Source organism: Phoenix dactylifera, chromosome 7 (assembly GCF_009389715.1).
Source record: "Phoenix dactylifera cultivar Barhee BC4 chromosome 7, palm_55x_up_171113_PBpolish2nd_filt_p, whole genome shotgun sequence".
NCBI lineage: Eukaryota > Viridiplantae > Streptophyta > Magnoliopsida > Arecales > Arecaceae > Phoenix > Phoenix dactylifera.
In genome coordinates, this window is record NC_052398.1 from 2,952,188 (window position 1) to 2,979,273 (window position 27,086).

The 27,086-nt window shown below is 36.1% G+C and overlaps 2 protein-coding genes across 5 annotated transcripts; both read left to right on the forward strand.

The window, feature by feature from the left end:
• Positions 1–6,061: 6,061 nt before the first annotated feature.
• LOC103702406 (protein NSP-INTERACTING KINASE 1-like) lies at positions 6,062–11,501 on the forward strand. Its single transcript, XM_008784838.3, has 11 exons — positions 6,062–6,676; positions 6,764–6,896; positions 7,051–7,122; positions 7,229–7,372; positions 7,486–7,557; positions 7,655–7,714; positions 8,176–8,273; positions 9,162–9,311; positions 9,428–9,769; positions 10,318–10,697; positions 10,909–11,501. The coding sequence occupies exons 1-11, from the start codon at positions 6,574–6,576 to the stop codon at positions 11,227–11,229; spliced, it is 1,875 nt and encodes a 624-aa protein (XP_008783060.2). The 5' UTR covers positions 6,062–6,573; the 3' UTR covers positions 11,230–11,501.
• Positions 11,502–14,196: 2,695 nt separating this feature from the next.
• On the forward strand, positions 14,197–27,056 carry LOC103702405 (probable serine/threonine-protein kinase DDB_G0291350). 4 transcript variants are annotated; one of them, XM_008784836.3, is made up of 7 exons: positions 14,201–14,270; positions 14,355–14,594; positions 17,162–17,304; positions 20,368–20,511; positions 22,455–22,640; positions 24,331–24,455; positions 26,490–27,055. In XM_008784836.3, the coding sequence occupies exons 2-7, from the start codon at positions 14,393–14,395 to the stop codon at positions 26,713–26,715; spliced, it is 1,026 nt and encodes a 341-aa protein (XP_008783058.2). In that variant the 5' UTR covers positions 14,201–14,270; positions 14,355–14,392; the 3' UTR covers positions 26,716–27,055. The 4 variants fall into 4 exon arrangements, with proteins under 4 accessions (XP_008783059.2, XP_008783056.2, XP_008783057.2 ...); XM_008784837.3 differs by having other exon boundaries at positions 14,197–14,594; positions 17,145–17,304; positions 24,331–24,443; positions 26,490–27,056; XM_008784834.3 differs by having other exon boundaries at positions 14,198–14,594; positions 17,145–17,304.
• The last annotated feature ends 30 nt before the right edge of the window (positions 27,057–27,086 follow it).

Below are 27,086 nucleotides of genomic sequence, written 5' to 3' on the forward strand. Positions count from 1 at the left end.
GGCACTGCAACGTAATCATTTTTATATCTTGTAGTAAAGAATTCTGTTGGACCGTATGTAAAAAAGCAGTACGTGAGCAAAGAATTCTTTCTTCTTCTTTTCTTGCAAATGATCCTACGGATATGTACAAATATGCTACAACGGACAAATATGGCGAGCTGGCTCATGGCATCCATGAGTCAAGAACAGCATGCAGTACAAGCCACCTAATATTATTTGAATCATGAAGTCTGTATACTTTACCTTCTGAACCATTTGCTTTTCTCTTCAACATGCTTAAAAAAAAATAATTAATGGTGAGATTTAGGTATACTTAGGATAGCAGCATCTCTGTATAACTTCTGATAGCCAACACGTACGGGTTCTTTTGTTATATATATACATATAAATCCTTCTTGGCGACAAGAATTGCCTTTTATATAATTCAGAAGAGGAACTAATAGCCAGGTTCTAGAAATTTAAAAAGAATGCGTACAAGAACGTACAACTAGCATGTAACACTTTCCTACTGCCATTTTTATTTCGAGTAGTGTACGAGTGGTTGCCCTAGAAAGGAGTCGTGCAGTTACAGTATTATAGTATGATGGCTTGTGATAGTATAAATTTAATCAATTCCCTCAACGAAGGAGAGGGAAAAAGATGTATGTAAGATGACTCAACAACCACTCGTACACTACTGGAGCTCCAGCGAAATCAAATTTTTGCTGAGAGTAGAGACAGACGAGCCTTCCATGATCGAGCCACCTCAATGAGAAGAAGATACCAAGCAAGCATAGTCATCAGTGGGACCAAACATTCTCCTTGGACGAGGAGTTGACATAGCACGAAGCTATCATTGATCATGAGGGGCAACTAATAGTTTTGTCTTGGTGGAGAGAACAAAATGACCAGGGAGCTGCATGGATCCTAAAAAGCTGTGCGAAGTGGAGGATGAAGAGACAGCAAGGGAATATATGTCCCTTAGACTAAACATTCACGTGGAAGAGGAGTGCATCTCCAGATGATGGGATAAGTTTTAGGGGTCATTTCAGAGGGTTTGGTTCTCGGGACAAACCTTTAATTCCTCGTTTCGTCTATTTCAGCTTCTCTCAATCTCTAAACCTTCTGCAAAAGAATGGAATTAAGCACATCACTAGCTTTCTTCCACTCTTCTTATCGTGACATGGATATCTGAGGAAAAAGGTGAAGCTTATTGCTGAAGGGTTGTAGATTGTTATTAGAGCAGTGAGGTGATCCCTCAACATTCCAAGGGACACCAGTGGACTAAAAGGAATTTATGCTTGACTTACTTTTGGCAAAAAATTATTTATATGTACCCTTCAAATGCATTGCTCGTCAAAAGGATGCTCAAATCATGTTTACTTTGAGAAAAGCTTCTCCTAGAGAGATTCGTTTGGTCCATAAAAAAAAATAGAGAAAAAGCGTGGTAATATAAAAATAAAAAATACTTTTTGTTTTTCTCATATTTTATGAAAATATGAGAAATAAGATTCAAAAAAAATTCCACTAATTGAAAATTAGAGTTTCTTTAAAAAAAAAAAAAAGTACTCTTAAGTCATCAAAATCCATAGATAAAATCTTTTTCTTTATTAAGAGTATAATAGATATTTCATACAACTTTTCTAAGAAAATAGATACTCGACTAAATATAAGCCACTCTAAAATCTGCCACTTTTTCATGATCAAATAAACATAGCGAAACCATTTTTTTAGGCATCATATTTCCAAAAATCATCTTTCTAAGAAAAATATTGAAGTAAGAAAAAATTCTTCCTACGAACTAAATTAGTCTTAAGAAAATGCAAGTCAAAATATACATATATTTTTAGGCTGCTTGCGGAAGCAAAATAAGTTAACTAAGAATTATTAAATAGATTAACTTATTCATACATCTTTTTCTTCCACGATTATATTACTCCATTCATTCTACGTGGTAGAATAATCTATTCCTAAATTAAGTGGAGTAAATGGTTTTATATATATATATATATATATATATATATATATATATATGTATGTATGTATGTATGTATAAAAAATTTTCAGCAGTACCTATTTGGCCTTTCTGAAAAGTGATTTAATTGAAGTACTTGGACGAGTCTTTGACTAGAAAAAATGGAATAACTGGATTAGGTGACTTTTAATATTCTCTTTTATTTTTGCTTCCAAATGAAGCTTTAGATTCCAGGCGGCGTTAAACTTTGAAACTATGGGCTGATGCTTTCACCCAGCAATCTAAAAAAAAGGCATCGATGCCACTTAGAAACGTTTAGAACTTTTTTCTCCATCACTCTTGTCATGGCAACATGCTTTTCTAGCTACCTAACCAATAGGCAAGCATCAAGCCATATCATATGGATGCATTTTTATAAAAAAATTAAAATTTGGATAATAAGTTCGAGGCATTAAAATAATAAGCTTTATGTAGAAAACTAGCTATTATTTATATGGTGATGAGAAGAAGGAATCTCGGGATGGACTGCGTGTGAATTAATTGAGGGAGAAATGGTACCCAAGGAGCGTCAAAAAAAATATGGAAGCTTTTATTGTAACACAACTTGGGCGAAAACATTCATTGGATGCGGCTTTAGGCTCCAACATGGGGGAAAAAAGTAGCTCATTCCTTCAATTGGATCCCCACCAACTAGCATGAGCATAATAATGCACCACCCTTTCGGCTACCAATTAGTGCTTGCTCTCCTTTTTTGACTCCCTTTTTAATTTGACCCAAAAACAACATCTTGCAACGTAGTAGTAGATGTATAATCTAATGATATCTCCGTTTCTTCTTTCTTCACATAATGCTTAGCCTTAGTCTGGTGAGTTGTGGCATATAATAATAATGATCGTTTAATTTAAAAATAAATTAGAACATATATATATATATATATATTTGCATGTAAGTACGTACGTATGTATGTATATATAGAAATCATTGAAATATATGAATTTTAGTTTCTACAAATTTTTAGTGGTATAAATCATCGCTAATGGAGTGGACCTTTGATCCATATATCCATTAGAAGAGTAGATATTATTTTCTTTTGAAAGGAATATAATCGATTTATATAAAGAAAGAGGGGGGGGGGGGGGGGGGGGGGGAATGATCTTACCAATCAAATTTGCAATTGGATCTGGTTAGTTGAAATAGGAAAATAATGATTCAAAACTGATAATCCAAATTGCCGAATCTAATCTACTATTTTTACAAACCCAAATTCATGTCATTTAAAAAACTCTAGCCTATGCAAGAATAGTCAAAAATGGTATTGTATTATATATGCTATGTAATTTGCTCATTTTCTAACCACTAGATGCATAGGTTAGGAGTATTCGAATAATATAATTTTTTTTATTATATTATTTGGAGATAATCGATGATATACACCAGCTGAAATATCAATATTGATCCCATTTACCGATTTTACTTGATTGGATCCAAGTTGAAGATCCGGCGCCATCGGATTCTGGTTCACCCTCTCCCTTTATTTATATATATATATATATGTATAATAAAATAATGGGAGATAGGGATTAGAGGTGAATAAGGTTGTTAGAGGGAAGATAGAGGAGAATAAGAGAGAGAAGTTAGTTTGGATGGAGAGAAGAAATGATCTCACCAGATGTGGGATTTGGATGCAGGAGAGGGGATTGAGTTTAGTTTCATTGTTATGTGATAAAGTTTTCAGAAATAAATCCAATAGTATTCCAATAGGACAACCGTTTGGAATGCCGATTGCCCATTGGGTGGGGAGGAATAAATAGTTCAGTTATCTCCATAACAAAAGTGCACCGTGCCAAATATCTAGCAACTGAGTCTTGGTAGTCCAGGGAAACATGGAATTTTTTTTTTCTCACTCCTTTTTGAAGAAGCATATGATATTATTATGATCCAAAATAAACCATATCAAAAAATTACAAAAAATCTGTCATATGTGCAATGAGCCAGGTTCTTTTGAACCCGGCTTGGCTGGTTTTATTTGGTTGGTCACAGTATTTGATATCATCATAATATCGAACTTCCTTATGATGAGAATAGGTATTGCAAGAAAAAAAGGTGGTTTAGTTTATTCCTAGCTTTACTTGTTGAAAACAATAGTCTTGAAATAAAGCCCTCATTTTTTCATTCATCCATTTTCCTTGACAGAGAGCTTTCAGTTAGATAGTTATTTTAGAAAATTAACCAAATAAAAAAAAATCTTCCATTGAGGCCCTAAATTATTTGAAGTTAAGGTGAGAAGGAGATGGTTTGGAAAAAAGTGGTGAGAGATGAGGAGTTGGAAAATTCTTCAAGATAAGATAAATTATCTAGAAGAAGTGATCACTATCCTCTGCCAATCATTTTATCTGGTTTTATAATATTTATCTAGCTCCATGAATGTATCTATTTTTGTTTAATTTAAATTATCTGGTTGACCAAAAAAGTGATCACTTATATTGGTAGGAATTAGTTGCTTTCGAGACCGAGTTTGCAAAGAAACTAATAAGGATGGAAATTGGGTGGTTTTGTAAGTGGTCAATCACTTGGACCAATTTATTATTTTTTAATTTTTTTAGATGTATTTATAATAAAAATATATATGTAGATTATAGAATAATAAATATTTTTTTTTATTTGGAAACAAAAATTGCCTATATCTCCATTTTAATCAATATCAACCATCAACAAATAGTTGGTGATATTTTGGCCCTTACTATGTTAGAGAAAGTGTTCGAGGCTTTTGTGGGATCCGGAGAGGATCAACTTTGTCCCTATGTGGGAAAAAGCTCACCCACTTTGATCTTTTACTATAATGATTAATATAAACAGATACATTGAAAAATTTTCATCAATACGAAAACAAGATTGAAATACCAACAAAGGTTCTTAAATAAATATTTCAATAATAATAAAGCTGCCAACATATTGAAATTTATATCAACTGAGATCTCATAATATCTTGGCTGCTTCACAAATCTACATCAAAGTATTAACCTGCCTCCCTGCATGTGGATACGTGAAAAAGAAGGAGAGAGACAAGGAATGAATAAAAGAGAGAGAGCTGCCACCTTTTGCTTTTGAATGCTTTGCTTTCTTCTCTCTCTCTTCCCCTCTGCATCTCTGATTCGTTTTACTGTAAATTCGACAACCTGCTGTCTTGTCCAGCGAGGCGTGTGAATGTGCTGATGGCAGGGTTTGCGTTGGGAGACTCGAGAAAGCAACGTAAACCCCACACACACACAAACCCCTGACATAATTTCCTACTGTTCCACGTTAAACAATGTTGCTGTGATATGGGAAATGAAACAAAGGAGAGCCCGACAAAGATCTGTGCTTCCACACGCATCTCAAGATTCCAACCATATCAGAGAATGGGCGAACCCATGGAATGTTGGATTCCAAGAGCAAAACCACTGTCCTTTTGTTATTTTCTTTTCCTTATCTCTTGCTTCCACCCTTTACCTTCTTGTTCTTGTTCTTCTTCCACAGTTTCTTTATTTATGTTTGAAACATATTTGCTCTTAGTGTCCTTTGGATGCGATTGTATTTAGATGTTTTTCGGGTCTCATGTTACGTATGAATTGTTTGATAGATGGGCATGTCTTGTTTGATTGCATTAATTTAACTTAGTGATGGAGATCATGTCACCATAGATGGTGCCTCAATAATCATAGGTCCGATGTGACCGTTGCATTATTGGACCACCTTTGCATGTCCTCCTTGGTCAAAAAAAAAAAAAATGTTACATGGACCGAATAAAAAATCTTGTTTTACACTGAACCAATCGGGGAGAAGATGGTTGCATTGCATCATATGGACCCTTTGGGGTCCATCTAAAATTGTTTTTCTTGCGACATTATCATTAGCATTCATTCGTATTCTAATGCGAGTCTTATTTATACAAGTTAAGCATGCTTCGATCAAGTGGTTTTATTATAATATTTGCACTTCGCTTATTTGTTTTATAGTCTTCCATGCTTACGCTCAAAATGGCAGAGGAATTCTGATTTCTTTCTTTCTTACACAAATAACATATCCAGCTTATTCCAAGAAAATAAATCTTCTCATCACTATTTAATCTGCCATGAAATTCCCCCAAGCACACTTTCCAAACAAGCGATTCCACTGACCCACCAAGGAATTTTCTGTTTTTGATTCTTTTGAAGCATAATACTTTCATGGCACTACTAACTGCTAGCTTCTTAGATTTCTCTATTTTTTATACCCACTTCCCTTATTCTGCCAAAAACCAGTGGCCGGCATGTTTGCTCTCCCTCTTCTTTTCTTCTTTTCATACAACCAAGGCACCAAAGCCTGTGGCCTTTGTCATGGTGCCTGGCATAAGAGAGTCATGACGAAGGCTGCCTGCTTGTTCTGATCACAGAAGTCACGAAACAATCAGAAGTGAAGGGGAAAGAGAGAGAGAGAGAGAGAGAGAGAGAGAGAGAGAGAGAGAGAGAGAGAGAGCGAGAGCTAATTAATGACTTGATCGACTGACTCCATTAAAACCGGCCCCTGCAAGCTTCAAAGCCACTCACAGGCTGTATTTTTTTCCCTATATTGGTGTCTGTTCTTGGGAGCCTGTGAGTTCCATGGGAGCAAAGAAGGGCAAAGTTTTGGTCTTTTGGATGGTCTTCTTCTGGTCCTGGGCTTCTGCGACTGCTATCCTCTCACCTAAAGGTGTCAACTTTGAAGGTAGCATCTCCTTTTCTTCCCCTCCTTATCTTCAATGAAGGGAGAGAGAGAGAGACTTTTTCTTTTAACATTGCTTTTCTGTTCCAGTGCAAGCTTTGATGGGTCTAAAAGCCTTTCTGAAGGATCCACATAATGTTCTTGAGAACTGGGACAAGGACTCTGTTGATCCTTGCAGCTGGACTATGGTGACATGCTCACCTCAAAACTTAGTCACTGGCCTGTAAATCCCCATCACCTCCCTTTTTCCTCTCTATTTTTCATCATGTTAAGAGACAAAATGGATTCACTCTACTTGGTTTGGCACCTAATCCTTTTTAAGCGAGGGAGGAAGTGGGAAAGGAGGTTTTGAACTATTTTTGATGGCATTGTTGCAGGGGAACTCCAAGCCAGAATTTATCTGGTAGACTCTCCCCAAGCATAGGAAACTTGACCAACCTTGAGATTGTGTAAGTTTTTCAAATATGCTCTTCTCTTTTCTTCTCTTCAATTTCTTTCCCTGAGCACACCTTGGTAGGAGTTGTCTCTCACTGGGTGTGGAGAATATTTGTGCAGGCTTCTACAGAACAACAACATATCAGGAGTACTACCAGCAGAGATAGGGAAGCTCTCAAAGCTTCGCACACTTGATCTCTCTAACAACTACTTCTCTGGCGAAATTCCCTCCTCAGTAGGCAACTTGAAAAACCTCCAATACCTGTAAGTGGAGATAAACAGAAAACTTTCATTTTTTTTTTTTGGAGTTAAACTTCTGAATTGTGGGTCGATGTCTTACTAATTCCTTTTCTTTTCATTTCTTTGGGGGAGAGCAGGAGGCTCAACAATAACAGTCTGTCGGGATCATTCCCCATGTCTTTGGCTAATATCACTCAACTTGCTTTTCTGTAAGGCTCTTGGCTTCTCTCTTCGAGGTTAAGCAACTTCTTTCTCTTATGGCCATTTGTAGCTGAAGGAGAGGATTCTCTGGTTTCCATGTTTCAGGGACTTGTCTTATAACAATTTGAGTGGTCCTATACCCCGGTTTCCGGCTAGAACATTCAAGTAAATCTTTCCCCTTCCTTAATCTACATTTTATGATATTTCTATATAGATTTCATTGCTGTTCTGAGAGTTAGATTCTCTGTAGTAAGTGCACACTCTGTTGATCAAGGTTCTTAAACTGATCGACAAGTTCCTACAGTTATAACCTAAATGAAGGCATGTTATTCATAAAGATACCATCAAGACTAGCCCAATTATTTATCGTCGATTTAGTTCCTACCTGTTAAGAGCTTTGTCCTTTGTCACAGCCAGACCTTCATTTAATTATCGCATAAATGAGCGATAAACCATCATGCTTTCCCCTACAGGGGTCTAGGGGCAAGACTGATTAGCACAGCAGGCATTTGATTCGGCTTCACGTTTCATGCTTAATATGTTGTGCTCTTGCAATTTTTTCTCCCTCACGTGTGTGCTAAAAAAAATATGATCTGAGCTTAAATCTATGTTTAATTTCACTGCAGCATCGTCGGGAATCCTTTAATCTGTGCCACCGGTTTGGAGCAAGAATGCTATGGGACAGTGCCTATGCCAATCTCCTTCAACTTGAATAATTCGCAAAGTACTGATTCTAACTCTACAGTTTTGCATTTAAAAATTTTCTGAATAAAATCCGTTATTTGGCTAAATGGGATCGACATTTGGCATACGATCATGGTTAATTTCCTTCTGATAATTTGTGACATTTGTTTGTGTTTGAAATTCCGCCAGTTTACATTGGTGGAGATCTTATAATTCCAAAATCCTGGCTCACGATGCCGAATGAGAACATTATCATGCGAATTTGGTGGTCAGCAATATGCTTTGCCAGGAATCATTCATGAATTCCTCTCTCCTCCTAGTCCTAATCTTTGCTTCTTCCATTATCATCAGCTCTTGTGCTGTACCAAACAGTTTGATACTGCACCAATATATATATTTCTGCCAGGCCATCTAAATTCACAGAGTAATTGTTCATGGGTCAGTACTGATACCTGAAATAGATTGGACATGGAAATTAATGTGTTTTTAGCTGTTAGAGTCCTGAATAGCTCTTGCACTTTAATAGTTACTATTTCATTGCCTGAAAAGATTTTGGACAGATCTGGACATTAGTTGGACATCCTGCTGTCCTTTGCTACCAAATTCCCCAGAGAAGTGTTATGACCATCATTCTGCAATTTATAAGACAGAATTTGCTGCTATAGTCGATTTCTTACCATGTTTGATTTTGGGTTTCATCTTTTATTCTTCTACAGATTTGTTTCCATATTCTTTCCTGTGCATAAATATATTCATTCAATGGTTATTTACAACTATCTCATTATTCCAAATATTCTCAAGTTGCTGCTATTAGGTCTTTTACTTTCTAGTTATTGTTCTTGAAAGTACTTGTCATGCTTGAACACCTTTTGTACTGCTTGGGCTTATCATTGCCATAATTTTGACCTTCATTCTGTTTTCTCCCAAGGCTCTCCAACCACGGGAAGACCCAAAAGTCACAAAGTCATGATTGCATTTGTTTCCAGTCTTGGAAGCATCTGTTTACTTAGCCTTGGATTTGGACTATTTCTTTGGTGGAGGCAAAGACGTAACCAACAAATCTTCTTCGATGTAAATGGTAAGTGAAAGTCTAGGACAAACAAAAGCTACTGTCATTTCTCGCTCTTCAGTTGAAATCATGACAAATTTGTACGTTAATCCTTCATCTGAACTTAGCACGATGTCACTTTTCAGATCAACACAACGAGGAAGTATGTCTCGGAAATCTGAAAAGGTTCCAATTTAGAGAGCTTCAGATTGCAACAAATAATTTTAGCAGCAAAAATATACTAGGAAAAGGTGGCTTCGGAAATGTGTACAAAGGTCAGCTACAAGATGGAACATTGGTAGCAGTTAAAAGGCTGAAGGATGGAAACGCTGCAGGTGGCGAGATCCAGTTCCAGACTGAAGTAGAGATGATAAGCCTGGCAGTGCATAGAAACCTACTTCGGCTGTATGGATTTTGCATGACTACTACAGAGAGGCTTCTTGTGTATCCTTACATGTCTAATGGAAGCGTTGCTTCCCGACTCAAAGGTAGAATATGGTGCCTAAGCTATAGCCAGTATACCATGATTTGTTTATAGCAGATAAATGGTTATCCAGAGGAAATCAGATGTTGTAGGACTATCTACTGTAAATGGTGAATCTAATCTTAAAAAAATTTGAACCTTTTCACATACTGGTTCTTATTAGGGACTATCTACAGCATAGGATAATGGCAGTCGTCGAGATTTTGGAAGCCATAACTATATATACCATGGCTTCATTTGAGCAGAATGGTGAAAATGGTGTTAGATGAGAAATTTGAATTTTTTGACATTAGACATGCTGTATACCGGTAAACAAATCGTAAGAGTCGATGCCTTTCTCCTAAAGATAATTTAGATAAGATTGGATGATAGAGAATGATGGATGAAAGTTTATGATTAAATAAGGTCATCATGTTCTAGCATGCAATAGGATGCTGTAAGGTAGTCTTATAACAGCTTGACCATGCATGTACAAAATGACTATGAGTTTATTACCGATTTCAGATAAATGAGAGTAGCCTAAATCTTTGAGTTCTTTCTTATTTGTTTCAGCAAAACCAGCATTGGATTGGAGCACTAGGAAGAGAATAGCTTTGGGTGCTGCAAGGGGTCTGCTCTACCTACACGAGCAGTGCGATCCCAAGATCATTCACAGAGATGTCAAGGCTGCTAATATATTGCTAGATGACTACTGTGAGGCTGTCGTAGGAGACTTCGGGCTTGCCAAGCTTCTTGATCACAGGGACTCCCACGTCACTACTGCTGTAAGGGGCACTGTTGGGCATATAGCTCCTGAATATCTCTCAACAGGCCAGTCTTCCGAGAAAACTGATGTCTTTGGGTTTGGAATTCTTCTCCTTGAGCTGATTACTGGTCTAAGAGCAATGGAATTTGGCAAGGCAGCAAACCAGAAAGGAGCCATGCTTGATTGGGTAAGCACACTGCACAAGCTCTGTTTTGCTGAGATCATTTATCTCCTAGATCATTATGTATTCATCCATCATCCTTGGTCCACCTTTGTGTATAAGCAGAATGCTTGATCCCTCGTAGTACAGCTGAAATGGCTGTTTGATAGGATACCATGAGCTTGTTATGCTTTCAATCACCATGTAAGAAATGCTCTCTGCCTGTTTAACTTTTCAGGTGAAGAAGATCCACCAAGAAAAGAACCTTGACATGCTTGTGGACAAGGACTTGAAGAATGACTACGATCGGATCGAGCTCGAAGAGATGGTCCAAGTGGCACTCTTGTGCACCCTGTATCTGCCAGGCCAGAGGCCCAAGATGTCCGAGGTGGTCCGCATGCTCGAAGGTGATGGACTTGCAGAGAGATGGGAGGCCTCTCAGAGAGTCGAGGCGCACAAGTTCAAGATGCCTGAATTCTCCTCGTCGGAGCGCTACTCTGACCTGACTGATGACTCCTCACTGCTTGTCCAAGCAATGGAGCTATCCGGGCCAAGGTAATTAGTTGATAACAAAGAGATAAATAATTCAGTTTTGTACTGTACATATCAGGGCCATTATATTTGGCGATGGCTATTGAGGTAGTTTAAGTCAGTCTTGATGGGAGTATTGAAGAATGTGAATGGATCATGAGCATTTTGTATAAAATAGCTTGATATTAGTATGAATCATGACAATTCAGTGACAAAGGAATAGGTGATGTAATTGAATCATATAAATGGAAATTGTAAGCAATTTGGTTCCTTCTTTAGCAGCAAATACAGCTTTAGATTCATTGTGTGGATGGATATCCTCTTTAAGCTGAAGCAGAGATGCCGCAGCACAAAGACTGAATGTTCCCAGCTGCAGTGCTCCAGTGCTTATTGCTGCCAAATCCCTGATCAAGATCTAGAAGATGTTGCCTGGGGCTTCAAAGGGCTGACTGGGCAAATATAGCTGGTTGAAGTTGCACCTGTTGTACGATAGATGGTTAATTAGTCATAATGATGCTTGCTTGAGAAAGGCTTTGTTTGCTCTCATTTGGTTTTAAGCATCTCAGATCGATCGTGCTATTATTGCTTTTTTTTGTTCTGTTTGAAAGTCATTTACTGCTCAATTTTTTTTTTTTAAAAAAAGCAAAAAGGTAGAAGCCACTATCTTTTTTAGGGACATCGAGTCATCACGTTTCTCTCTTCTCGCTAGCTGCTCGATAACTATAGTTTGTAGATTTGCAGAACAGAAGACGAAGAGAGGCAGGCATGATATGGCTCTACTTCACCTCACTGATTGGCAATTAGGGATCCTAAAATCAAAAAGTCGGAATTACTTAGGGGGTTGGTTGACAAAGAAACTCATTAATAAGAAAGTTCTAGCAGGGCCAGCCAGGATGGAATCTAGCTCTGTGGAAGTAGATGGAAAGGAAAACTTGTGCTAACTACCATGCCCAACTGAGTGAAGTTGACCTATCATAAAATAGACAAACTGGAAAGAGGAGAGGTGTAAGGAAAAAAGATTAGGGCTGCATGTCTCGTATCGAAGATTGCCTTCCGCTGCAAACTTTAAGTAATCATCAAGTTTATTTCGTAGGAAAACAGAAAGAGTATGGTGGAGAACTGTAGGCACAGTTCTTATGTTGTCTTGGTGGCTAGAAGGATATAGAAGTAGATGAAATTAACCTTTACCATCCAACGATATGATTTAATTCGACAAGGATTCAGTAGTCTCATTAGACAACATCTCTTGAGATATCTAAATAATAGGTAAGAACATTAACTAGAAGATTCCGAAACTAGCGCGATCCAAAAACATTCCTACCATGGATCTAATCCTAGGATTGAGCTCAAAGTAAAGAAGCAAAAAATTCTGTACAGAAAAAAAAAAGAAACACAGAATTCCCCCAACTTAATCCTGTACGATTTTGTGCCCTAATCTTCTTTGAGCAGAGCCAACAAGTTACATTTTGGAATGTAACTGGTCCAGAAACATGAGCAATTGGTAGGTAGAGTAAGGTTGGAAAATTCCCGAGCGAGATTCGTACCATCTGCACATATTTTATTTGAATTGGATGAGTCAGCTCAATGACTTGAATGTGATTTCATGTATTGGAGTAAATACAATAGACTAGGAATTAGGAATCAAATAAGTGTCGAAGAACAAAATCAAAACCTTTAGGGAAGATAGTATATGAAATCAGTAAAAGTTTTTACCCTTTGCTCATCGATTAAGACAATAACTACTTGATGCTAAGCTGCATATTGGTATAAACTCATTAGAGAAACAGATAGAATTAATACCTAATAATTTCAAGAAAATGACATTGTTTAGAAGCATCTATGCTTGGTGTGACGAGTTAGTTAAAATTCATTCCAATTTACTTGAACCAATAAATTTTTCTTTGCATTTAGTGAATTTTGAAAGATAAGTTGACTGAAAAAAGGGTCATCTTCCTTGCACAAAACAAAAAGGGAAATTTTTTTTTTCTTAAGCCAAGTAATATGAGTCTTAAAGCTAACCCTGCCATAAAAAAAAGCTTGTTATGCATGAACATTCGACAACAGCTAATTCATGAATTAATACACTAAGTTTCGGACCTTGAGTTAGAGATTCTTGATATCACAAGGACCTCACCCAAAATTATAGGACTGGTCCTCACATACTCCTTCCATTTAAGCTCCGATGTGCTCGTAAGGCTAAGGCTTCAAATCCATTCAAATCTAATTACGTATGGTCGGATATTCTCTAGTACCATTTGTAACAATTCAGAACTTTATCCAACATGGCTAGTCATAAAATATTATTTAAATTTTTTGATTTTGTATGAGTATCTAAAATCTACCAAGTGAATAACTGATGTAGGACTAAACACATGTCCCCACGGATCCTCATAGCAATCCTCCTTGTGAAAAAAATGGGCTCTAATATAGGACATGATCACTGCTTATGGTGAAATTTTTCGGTTAGACCAGACCTATCACTGAGCTGGTCAACTGCGAATCAAAGCACACAAACATGAATGTATTGCTCCCTTTTCTTTTTTTAATCTATTTTTATGTACCGCAGAGATCATGGATGTGATCCAACTGACACGCATGAAATGCTACCTTTGCACGTCTCCGGTTTGACTTCCTATTACCTACAATCTTTGGACCAGATCGGAATGCGCCGAATTAACACCCAACCACATGCAATGTAACATAAATTAATTGAGAGAATTCATAAGTTTACTCTTTCGATCCAACGGCGATCGCCATAGAAAACAAAATAATAATAATAATTTCAAAATTTTATTTTATTTTTAATTAAAATAAATATGATTTTTATTAATAGTTAGAAGTATTTATTAAAAATAATATTTTATAAAGATATAGAAATAAATATAAATTTTAAAAAGATATTTACGTAATTTAAATTTAGGGGATTTATGAGAAGAAAAACCCTAATTTTTTTTTTGACATATTTATGCGACAAGTTAATACACAGTTCCAAGATTTAGTTTTGGAGGAGAGATCCGTTTCTAGGAGCAGGACTCCTAACCGAGAGAGACGAGCGGGATCTCTCCATCAGTTCAGTATATTTATATCACTTCCATCCCCACCCATCCCATCCTAATTGCGTCGCATGTAAGAAAAATTTGGTATCTATCTCAGAGAAAAGAAGAGGGGGGAGAAGAGAAGAAGAGGAGGCCATGGGATGCTCGTTCTCGGGGCTGAACGCCTTCTACGACGCCGTGGGCGCGGGCGGCGATGTGTGGATCAACGAGAACCGGTTCCGGGTTTTGAGGCAGCTCGGCGAGGGGGGCTTGTCCTACGTCTACCTCGTCAAAGAGGTCGTCTCCGACGGCGCGGGGCTCGCCAGGAAGAAGTCCATCGACCCTTCGCACATCTCAGGTCCGGCCGCCGTAGATCCGATCCCTGTTTCTTGGCTGCATTGCCCCGGTTCTTGCTTGATGCCGGATTTTTTTTTTTCTCATCCAAAATTAGATCCTTGAGTCCAAATTCGAGATGTTAGGTTTTTTTTTTTTGTTTCTAATATTGGTTTCTTGATCTTCTGGTTTTTAATGACAGTCATTTTCTTGCTCGTTTTAAGTCGATCCCGTGACATTTATTATCTTTTTCTTTGAATTCCTCTCAGATTTTCCGTTCCAATCATAGTTTGAGAAATTTGGTTTCTTTTTTCTTTTTCTATAATGTGAAGAATGCGTTTTCTTTATTATTTTTTTGAGTTGCATAATTAAAGGAGATCTTTGAATCCGTGAGCATTTGATTCGACCGTGTGGTTAAAAATTTTCTTGAATCTTGTGCTAAAGGATGATTTTTTTTTTTTTTCTTTTTGCTTAACCTTTAGCAAGATTCTTGATTTTCCTTTCTTACATTTTTCTCTTTTTTCTTTCTTCCTCGTATATTCTCCAATGCTCATTGATTCGAGTTTAGTTTTGCTTCCACTACTACTATTTGAGGCATGTGTAACTTTATTATATAGATTCATAGAATGTTATTATGATAAGATCTTCCTGCCTCTATCGAAGTAGAGGCTCTTGGGTCTCATAATAGAGAATGTCGCCGTTTTGTTAATTTGAAACATGTTATTAATACCTCTTCGAATTGTTACTCTTATTCTTGTGAGTTAGGCTGGAAACAGTTTTTTCTTTGTTAATGTCGAATACAATGTTGGTCCCAGTAAGCCATGAAGATTCTCTTGTTCTTTTCCTTCTTCTCTTACAGGCTGATGAAAGTTTGTCACGTCTTTTGTAATATCTAAGCTGATAATGTGACTGGAAGGATAAACAATACTAAGATAATGTCAAGGTCTGAATGTCCCATGGCAACATGCCGTTTGGAATGGATTAGTCACTATGATTTACAGAAAGTACCACATGAGTACATATCAGCACAGCTACATGTATCTTGTAGATGCATATCCTTGAGCATACCGATAACAGAAGCTAGGAATCCCTTTTAGCTATTATACTGCAAACTTGGAATTTTAATCCTATTCGGCTACTAAATCTGAAGAATTATATGATTTTGAAATAAATTATAATTTTCCTTTTAATAATTGCGTACCTAATGCTTTGAATACCTCAACAAAGACATTAGTGCATGCGAGGTCACAGTATGAAAAAGATAAATATAAAGATGCTATTTTTGCTGGAGTTCTTGTATAATTGGAGTGAAAGGACAGGAGAATCTGTATGGATGTTGAAATAGATAGTTCATGCTAAGTAATAGTACCTACACAACCTCAAGAAATTTCTGGAAATTACAAGGTGCTGTTTTTCTTAGAGTTGTTTGCACCTTAGACATTCACTGATTCCTTTTTGAATTCCTACTGGTTTATGGATTTTGTTTGAGGCCCACTTGCAATTTCCCTGCCAAAGTGCATGATTTGGTTTTTCTTAGACTGCACAGCATCGTATCATATCACATGAATTTTTTTTGATATTCAAATTTCTTCAAGAGTATTTTGGTGCTACTTTCGTAGCAAAATTCATAGTGGAACATAAATCAAGAAAATAGATTGTTGATGGTCATGTTTTATACATCTTAAAATGCATTAACTAAAGTTAAATAGGTTTGAGTACTTATAAACCATAAATCAAATAAGCCTGCCATAAATTAAAGAAGCCCATCGATCCTGTTATTGAAAACTGTCCATTTGTATCCACTCAATTCATACATAAAAGCCCTCCAAATAATTTGATATTTGTCTTCAAGTCATTATAAGATGTTGCAGACCACGACTAAGGTGTGGATTTGCAATTTAGATGGCATCCAATGTATCCTGCAGCTGTAAATCATATCCGTAGAACTGTGGCTAAAGTTTGGATGATATGCAGTGCAGAGTTAGAATATCTCCTCCACATAGGGAGATCAATCTTAATTAACTTGGATGGTATTTGAACTCACCCTGGGATCTTCTCCCATGGAACTATCCAACTAACAAAATCCCCCCTCCCTGCCAAACCAAAAGAGAAAAAAAGAAAAAAAGAAAAAAAGAAACAGAAGAACATTTCATGGCTTTCAAATACGCCAATCTCCTAGTTATCACTTCTATATGATAGCATGTGCAATTCACGTGGCTAATTTGATGGTAAGGATATTTGATGGGTGGTATTATTTCTTAGGTTATATGATTTGGTAAAGCCAAACCCATTTTGGCTTATTTTGTTTGCCTCCCTCTCTTCCTCTCTCTTTCTCAAACATTATTCTGATACAGACAAGATCAAGAGGTTGTATTAATCAAAGGACTGTACTTATGCAGGCTCTGTGGCAATGTTCAGCCTCACTTAAGTTTCTTGCATTATGCAATAGAAACATGTCATTTCATTTCTTAATGTGATATTTTTGTGTAATTTCTAAAGTTAAGTATACACCACTTAATATTTTTTTACCTGTCATCTCATCAGTTCAATGGTAGATGTGCTAATGTTATTCCAGATCTGAATTTTCTTCAGATGATGGAACATATGTTATGAAGAAAGTTCCCATCCAAAGCGAGGAGCAGTTAAAGTTGGTTAGGGAGGAGATCCGTGTTTCATCCCTATTTAATCACCCTAATCTGCTTCCCCTTCTTGATCATGCGATTATTGCAGTTAAGGTACTCCAATTTTATTTCTTTTGGAGTCATTTCTATTAAACTATCCTGTACTGTTATGCTTCTGAAGAAGCAAATGTGCGTGTTAATTATGTAGATAGATCTGTATGTTGTCCTTGAAATTAGGGGTAAGCCATGGTATTTATATCACGTAAAGTGTCTTCTTATCCTCTTTATGTCAATGTCTTGTAGTAATGAAACCTAGCAATCAATCTCTAGCATCACAGTTTTGCTTTTCTGCAAAATTGATGCTTCACATATTTAATGACATTTATACTATCTATATGTTAGCAACTTTATGTATCCTACTTTCACCTTTTTCTTTATTATATGATAAATCTTCACCAACAAATCTTCTGTCTTTTTGGTATAATTTTAGTGCATGACATTGTTCATCTTAAAACTGTACAACTGGTAACATTTTTTTTTGTTAATCTCTTCGCATACTTAATGACTTATTTATTTTATCTATATGTTAGCATCTTTATGTATCCTACTTTCACCTGTTTCTTTGTTATATGATATATTTTTAACAATAAATCTTCTGTCTTTTTGGTATTATTTTAGTTTATAACATTGACTCTTCATCTTAAAAGTGTACTATCTGATAACATTTTTTCTTTTTTTTTTTTGGAACTCCCATGTTTTGAGAGACAGGTTGATTTTTTCCTTTCAGATGACCAGCATTTTTACCATCCCTCTTTTTCTTTGGTGTGGAAACTCTCGCTCTTTATGCCTAACGGTTCAAAAAATAAAAATAAAAAATACTGCATATGATACTGGTTCCAAGTGGTAATGCTAACAAAAAAGAATATATATTAACCAAGTTTCTAAGCACTAGAATAGTATGAATAGATATTCAAAAAACTGATAACGTGAAAAATAAATATGAAATATTGAAAACTGTGAAGGACTTTTTTTTAAAAAAATACATAATTAACTCTACTTGGAATATAAGTGCAGAATCAGTTCTAACGATTATGAACATTAGAGTCCAAACTATTTGTTTTTTATCATACAATATGTAGTAAATTTTCCAAAATATGTTTGTAGATCTTGTTTAGATATTTGAGAACAGGTATGCTACTTATAAATTGCTCACTTTTGGAAACATATTATAAAGTCTTTAATGAAAAAAAAAATACTCAATGTTTTACCAGTTATTTGTACATAAGTGTCATACCAATCTAATCCTTATGCTTAAACATGTTCTTCATATAAAGCTCTGAAACATATAACCTTTTTAAAATACAGTAATACAATAAATTGATTTTGAAGTGACACTACATGTTGCTGGTAGGTTACTAAATCAAGTGTAGATCTCCTTATGAATCTTCCTTTCCTTTTTTCTCTTATATTATATCTACATCTTTCACTTTTCTAAGATTATAAAATGCATCTAACTGAATAAAAACCATGTATGTTGCTCATAATGTTTTAGGTAGGGCTTATAGAAGTTCGAATCATCTCACATTGACAGATCTAGAATGGCCTTCAGGTTCGTATGGTTGATACCACTTATAAACCAATCCTATGTGGCCCATGATGGAAACAAATCCAGTTAGGGGTGATAGCACTCCAAATCACCTGTTGTGAATTTGGCCTGTTAGTTTTTTCCTCCATGCTATGTGTCTTCCTAGGAACATTTTGGGCCAGTCCTTGCTTAATTTGCAGGATAGTGAATTTATAGGGGATTTTCTATCCACTCAATGCCCATTTCTTACCATAACAACAATTTAGTTTTGCCATGCCACTTGAAGGGTATATCCTACCATTAGCATACTCCTTTTAGCAAATATTTTCTTCTAAATCATTTTTTTTACCAATAATGGGACTAGCTTTGATGCTTTTATGCGAAGTAGCATATCTATGTTTTAATTCTTTTTTGCTGAAAATAATTGATTCTTGAGTAATAAAATAATAAAAAATGTCTTATATTTATAATTAACTACTATGCAACAAACTGCCTGACTATTTCCTGTCACATATGGAAAAAATAGAGGATTATCATTACGCTGAAAGCTGTTCATTAATCAGTCATTTTATTGGTGACTTGGATAGAAGGCTTGGAGCAAAATTTTTGAAAATCTAAACCTTATTATCATACCTTACATAGATGTCATTGCTTGCCATGTGGTAATTTAGTCATTGAATAAGATTCCCAGAATACTTGATTATAGCATTATTTAAAAAGCGCATTTTTGCTGTCTCTCTCTCTAGTCTTAGTAGTACTGGTGCTCTTTAGTCTCTCCAGCTCCCCCTTTCTGATGTCTGTGGGTGCAAATTAACATTCGATCATTTTTTTGTCAATTTTAGCATAAGAAAAGATATTAATTTAGGAATCAAATTTATGAAGCATAGATAGAAGGACATTACTGCTGTGTTTTGAATAGTGACATTGGAGGGTCAAACTTTTCTGATTAAAAATGATGTTCTTGCTCTATAATTTCTCTGTACCCACTTGAAATTGTTGTTGTATTCTTGGTTTCACATAGCCATTTGAAGTACTGCTATTTTGCCAACTATCCACTTTATAACATTAGGAGTTATATAAACATATTTTCTGTACCTTTTTGTTTCGAAAGGTTTCGAAACTCTACTTCTGAATGGGTTATTATATGCTTTAGCATCCAATAGCATCAGAATTTTTGTAACATGATAATGATATAAGAATTCTTTTTATGAATTGTTCTACGCATCCAAACTAATCGTTGATTGTGTTATATAATGCATAACTGAGCAAAAGAGCTGTACATTTTCTAAAGTTCCAAAAATGTTTTTCTTTTTTTTTTTGCTACTGATCAGCTATCATCTATAATTTTACTATGTTGATAACATTCTCCATGATAGTTAAAAGACTCTTTCTCAGCATCCATGTTCATAATTTGGAAGGATCTTCTGTTGTAGTGATTGAGGCGAAGAAATCATTTACTGTCTTAGAAGCTCTGTCATGTTAGTTGCACATGCAGACTGAGATTCGGCCTTTTTATTATGGTACTCTATATACTAGTTTCTCTGTGATTTTTATTATCATAGATGTAATTACTAGTCACTGTGCTTTTCTAGGGTGCGCAACAAGGATCACAGAATCGTGAAGCTTATTTACTGTTCCCTGTTCATTTGGATGGAACTTTACTCGATGTTACTAAAGTTATGCAAGCAAAGATGGATTTTTTTCCAACAATCACTGTTCTTCAGATATTCCGACAGGTATGCATCCATCAATATCCTTCCTTTTGTGCAGTTGTTGTTGGCTGTGAAAATACTATATCTTATTAGTTTTATAAATTTAAAACAGATGTGCATGTGCGCATGTTGTCAAATACATTATATTATGTCATAATTATTTCTTTCATTTTTTTTAAATGGCCCTTGTGGATATACTATCGTAAGTTTACTTGCATTCTTTCTTGTACCCTCGATTCTATCCATCATGATCCACTGGATGAGTTAAAATATGCTAGTTCTTTCACTAAAGAAGAAAACAAAGACACAAGAAGAGCTTATTTCCTCTTTTAGGACATATAGGAGTTTCACCATGGATAAGTAGGATTCTTTAAGTGCTTAGAAAATTTTGGAATAATAGGGAACAATCAAAAGAATGAAAGAGAATATAGAAATATCTAGAAATACAGTAAATTGTACGTATTATAATGTATTTGTAGAATGCTATTTATATGTCGAAATCAGATTTTAAGTGAGAAAAAAAGCACTTTTAGGGCCTGTTTGGGAAGTTCCTGCTGGATCCGGTGGGACTGGAGGGGGAGAGAGCGTGGGATGGGGGAGAGAGGGAAGGAGCAGGAGAGGGAGAGGGCAGGGGTTTGCAAGGCCCGGTCCCGATTGAATTGAAAAATAGGCCTCTCAAGGTCTTTTTTTTTCAAAAAAAAAAAAGAAATCCTGCTGGGATCAAGCGCATGATCCCCTGCAATCTTTCTCTCCCTTATCCCGCTCCTGCCCTTCCTCCCCTCAGTGCACTCTCTCTCCATCTATCCATCGGATCTGGCAGGGTTTTGCCAAACAGGCCTTTAAGCTGCTTTAGGAGGGATTATCTGTGCTGTGCTAAAAGAAAGGTTTCACTAGATCTACATAGTTCTGCAGGGTAATCTTTTCCAAACATAAAAGAAGTGTTGATGTTTGTATCATTATAGGGTTCTTCAAAGGTCTCTTCCTAATTTGTGTGTACAATTTATGCTGCTGATGCACCGAAATCTGCAACCTTGTAATGCTTCCACATTGGTTCTCCATTAACTCAACGTGTGCATGTGTCCTAATTATTTATTCATAATGCAGAGCAGTTATTCCTGACAACTATTTTATTGTCATAATGACTGGATAACTGTTGAACTTGTAGCCTTCTCTTTTAAGTTAATCCACGTTTAGCTGGTACATATCATGATTATGTGAAAATGTTGTCTTTCTTGTTTCTATATAAACTGGTACATAGTTACACAAGGATCAGCTGATTTATTTTAAGAAAATGATTCAACATACTCACGAGTATTTTCCTTCTCATATAAAATAACTCATTTTTAATTTATTGTGTATACTTCATTAAGAATGTAAGCTTGAGATAGGAGGGAAGTAGGAGAGATGTGGTGTACTAACAGAATAACATTTCAGTCTTTGGAAAGGCAAGATGTGTGCTGTTATGCTCAGTTAGAACTCCAAAATTAGCTGAGATCAAATGCTGAGGTAGAGTGGTAGACCACTGCTAAACAGATCCTCACTTTGTTTCTAAAGGGGATAATTAAGATTTAGTATTCCAAAATTATTTTTCAAATTATTTGTTGAAACTTGTCATGTTGACACTAGAATCTCGAATACAAAAACGGAAATATTGGAGACTTATCATCTCTAAGTTCTAATGAAGTAATCAGCTAACTTTTGTTGCAAAATTAGTGCTAGCAGCTATAGATTTTTCTAATGTGAGACTAATGGTTGTGTGCTTTCAGTTCCAGCCTGGATGTACAGTCAAGAATTAGCTTTGAAACATAAAATTCCATTTATTTGGACATGACTGCTTTTTCTTCCCCTGCATTTTTACCTTGTTCTTTATACTTCTTCATTACTGTAAATTTTGCTGTGTTTTCTCCCAATTAGCTTTTCGTACATGGATAAAGATGATATGCTAGTTAACATAGTTCAATATATAGCTTTGTGCAGGACTGAAGCACATGCACAGTTTTGATCCTTCATATGCTCATAATGATGTCAAACCTGGTAACATTATGATAACACATCGAAAGGGACAACCACCTCTTGCCATTCTAATGGATTTTGGAAGCACTTGTCCTGCAAGAAAAGAAATTCGTTCACCTGCAGAGGCATTACAAGTACAGGTAAGAAACTCATTATTTCTGATTGTACAGTTATGTTTCTCCATGCCAGCAAATAATTTTTTTATCCTGTTATTACTAGTATATCAAGTATATATCATTGGTAATACTATTTTAAAATTATGTCTGGATGCTAAAGTATTATAAAAAACACTTATCCTGGAAAGTATTCTTTTATTTTAGTGATTTTATTAGACAACTATTATTTGGTGTCGATGAGTCATGAGAAAGATGAAGTGGCCAATGTATGGAGATGCAAAAGTTGGTTGAGGAGCTGTACATTTTGTGTTCCAAGAGTTTCAGTCTTTCAGAAGTAGGAAATAACTTTTGCCCGCTAGAGGATGCTAAGCATTGGGAGTGCCAATGAGCATGAAGGTCTCACCCTATTAGCATCTCTGTGACAACTAGTTTAAAGTAGTATTTTCCTGAAATATGTCCTTGGCTATGAGATATAAGAAGACAAAGACACCATAATGTCTGGGAGTCATGTATGGCTGTTGCATCACAATTCTTCATGTCACTCATGTATAGAGTGCTATGATTCACTGATCAAGCGGGCCCAAGACATCGAGTATCATGATTTTCAACATCTAATTGCCTAAAAACTGAAGATTAAATACTGTACGGAGTTCATACTTATGCATCAAATCGACATGATATTTTATTGATAACGCAAGAAGACTTAGTGTGCCAGATTACATGATGGGTGACACAAATGAAAGTGTACATTATTGATCTTGAGTTATACATCTCAGTGGTAAGCTTGATATACATTGTTGATCCTTTCCTATCAGCTTTTGGGTCAATTGGTTAGTTAACGTGGTATAAAAGCTCAGGCTAGTTGTAGGTCACAAAGTTTGAATCGCCTTCGTGCTGGTTATCTATTTATTTTCTCGGACGTCATCCTGCCCCCAGTCTAGCCCATGTGCACGATCTGGGCTGAACATTTGTGGGGTGGGGGGTGGGGGTGGGGGGGGTTTAAATCTCTGAAATTTTAAGGATGTCTCAAGTTTGAATGTAGAAGCCATAATTTTCTCACCAAATAATTTTGTAGTCTAGAATGATATAATGTGTTTTCTTAACTTGGATAGTTTCCTTTTTTTTTTTAAGATTTTGGCAATTTTCTTTTGTTAATAATATTATGCACTTTTATAGAATGGTTTCACCCATCAAAATTGTATTACATAATAGACCCAGAGATTCTTGACAACACGTTGTAACTTTGATAAATTATGTAGTACTGGCTTAATTTACTTAATTTTCTAAGTCTTTTTATTTTTGTGGATGTTCTTTATTATTTTTGCATTGGAACATCTGATATCAGATTTCACCATCAAAGCCGCCAAAATTTAAACTCATTCAGGCCAACCTAAACAACCAAAACAGAGTTTCTAAATGTCATGATTAATTATTAGTTCTCAGACAGTAGGGTTAATAGATATTTGGTGCATTTTTTGAAGCTTAAACTTCTAAGTTTTTAGAAGAATATTTGGTAACTGAATCTGCATAATCGATTTCAGAGATGCAGGAAATAGACATATTGCTAAAGTTCTGTTGCATATGTAGTTCTATAGATTGTCTTTACAAGCATTTACAAGAATTATTTTTTTTTGTTTGTATATGGAACTGCTTTTTCAGCAACAGAAGATATGTTAAACTTGTTATTTATTTATTTTTGTATATTTTTGTCTAGGAATGGGCTGCTGAGCACTGTTCTGCACCCTTCCGAGCTCCTGAATTGTGGGACTGTCCAAGCCATGCTAACATTGATGAGAGGACAGATATATGGTCTCTCGGATGTACCTTGTACGCAATAATGTTAGGATATCTTCTCATCTGACTATGCTTTAACTTTCTGCACTTAATTTTCTTAATTATGAGGTCAACTTTCCTAGCTATGCATGTACCAGAATCATTGTTTTGCACATATTCATTATATATATAATTTCATAATTACCAATATGCAACTTTAGATTTTTGGCTTTTGTAAATTGATTGTGTTGATGAGGCTTAATTATTGAAAGCAAATCATATATGATTGTTTTAATCCTTGAAGCTACGGAAGAATGTCTATGTATAGAAACATAAGCACCCAACATGTAATTGTTTGATGGAAACTAATAATTTATATTCTCTCTCATTTGCAATTGCTAATGTGCCTTCATGTTGTAAGGAAATTGTAAAGCATTTACATTGACTCTGCATTGCCCTAAATGTATAAGTGATGCATACACAAATCAACAGAATGATTCCTTCAAAAAAAAAAAAAACAACAGAATGATATCAAAAGCTATATAATGTGTAAACGAGTAGTAACAGGGATAATTAATACTCGATTGATAGGAACAAAAACAGAACAAAGCTGGTTGTCATGATAGATCTCTATATATATTCCTTGTTTCAGCTTCTCTAATTACATGATGCTGGATAATGGATATGCTATGTATATTTTGGTAAAATTAGAACTGTACATGTGGCTGAGTTTCAAAATAGCTCACAGGGGGTCAATTAGGAGCTTGTTTGTACAATGTGGATGCAATTCCTATAAAGGTGATGCTGTAACACTAGTGAAACAGCGCACATAAAATTTGTGGGGTGCTTGGCTTATGGTTGTACATGATGATATCTTTTTGTATGGTCAAGGGATATCTTCTATGTGGATGAGAATAACAGTAGAATGGTATGTGAACATGGTTGGGACTTTCCAACTGCAGCTGTGCATTGGGAATCTCTTTCCATTTTAAAGGTGATTGTAAGAAGATCACATGATGTTTTGCATGTATGCACAGGATATTATACGAACATGGTAGCCTTTAACAAATTATTTGCTCAAAAATACCTCATCATGCTTTTTTTTTCCGCACTAGAAGTGCTTCCTAAATCTTGTTTGGTTTTTCTACGGGTCCGTCTTAGATGGAGGTACATAGGGTGGTGCGGATTTTGTTAATCGGGACTCGTCTGTTAGGGTTGTGGCTGCTGGGGGCAGTCAACTCTTCGACATATCGGTTCCGAGTGCGGAGCTGCAGGCCGCTTGGGCGGGCCTTCGTCACGCCCAATGTATCTTACATGCTAGTTTCATTGTCTAGGAGGGGGACTCGGCCACTGTCATCAGTTGGATCCGGAGGGGCTCTAGGGGCAACGGTTGCGCCCACCCGTTGCTGTGAGACATCTGGGCTATGGTGAGGGATGGCGGGGCTTTCAGGCCAAGCATGTGTTCCGTGAAGCTAATGGGGTTGTGGATTGGGTGGCTTCTTATGTAACCAGCCACTCCGGTAGCACCCTGTGGGCTGGTGACGGGGAGTTGCCCTTGGCACTCCGAGGCATTCTGTTTTTTGATTTTATTGGGTGCATCTGTACTTGTCATGTATGATTTACCCACCTTAGCAAAAAAAAAAAAAAAAATCTTGTTTGGTTTTCATATTAAAAGCTCTAGCTTCCTAGGTTATCAGCTCTTGGACCCTGATCATTCAATTCTATTGTTCAAAATTTATCACTCATAATAGCTCTGCACAATGGTGGTCCGAACTGCTGTAATTGAACATCCCCCATCAGATAGGTAATTCTAATATTTGTTTTTATTAATTTTCTGTTATCGTTTGTAACTATTGATGAAAAAGTTTAAGAAAGGACAAATATACTCTGTCCAGTGGTTAGAAATTATAGTTTATTGATGAGAACTAGTCCATTGCTCTCCCTCATCTTATCTTTCAATCTTGTAACATATGAATCTGTTATAGCATCATCCAATCAGATCTCGAATTCCATGCACAACATTCTGTAGATTAAGCAGAAGGATGAATTCTTCTAGATTTTATATGATGCTCTGACATTATGAAATGCTGGTCCTCGCAGGTATGGCTCATCTCCTTTTGAGTATGTACTTGGTGAATCTGGAGGAAACTTACAGTTGGCTGGTATGAATGCACAGATAGAATGGCCTTCTGGTCCCGACCCCCCTTATCCTGAGCCCCTCCATCAATTTGTGGTTTGGATGCTTCAGCCTCAACCTGCAATCCGGCCTAACATTGATGATATCATCTTTCATGTTGACAAGCTCATATCAAAGTACTCATCTTGAGCTCAATGGAAAATGCTAGTTGGGGCCATATTTATGTAAGTTATAGTGCATCTTCTTTTTGCTATTCGACTTGTTAATTTATTGGAAGCCATATTGTTATCCTCTCTTGTTAAGAAAATACAATTTTTTGTGGTTCTAAAAGAAATCATCAATTTAGCAACAGTTCTAGTTCTTGGCGCAGTATATGCCGGTTGTAATTATACTCATATTAAACAAGCCACTGTTAAAATAATGCAGCACACAATCTTGAGGATGCTGCTGGTTTTGTAATTAACAATTTGGTGAGCTTATGTAAAGTGAACTCAAAAGGCTGTATACAACGACAGAACATCTTGTAGTATTTTATGCCACTTTGTCTATGCATAATAAAT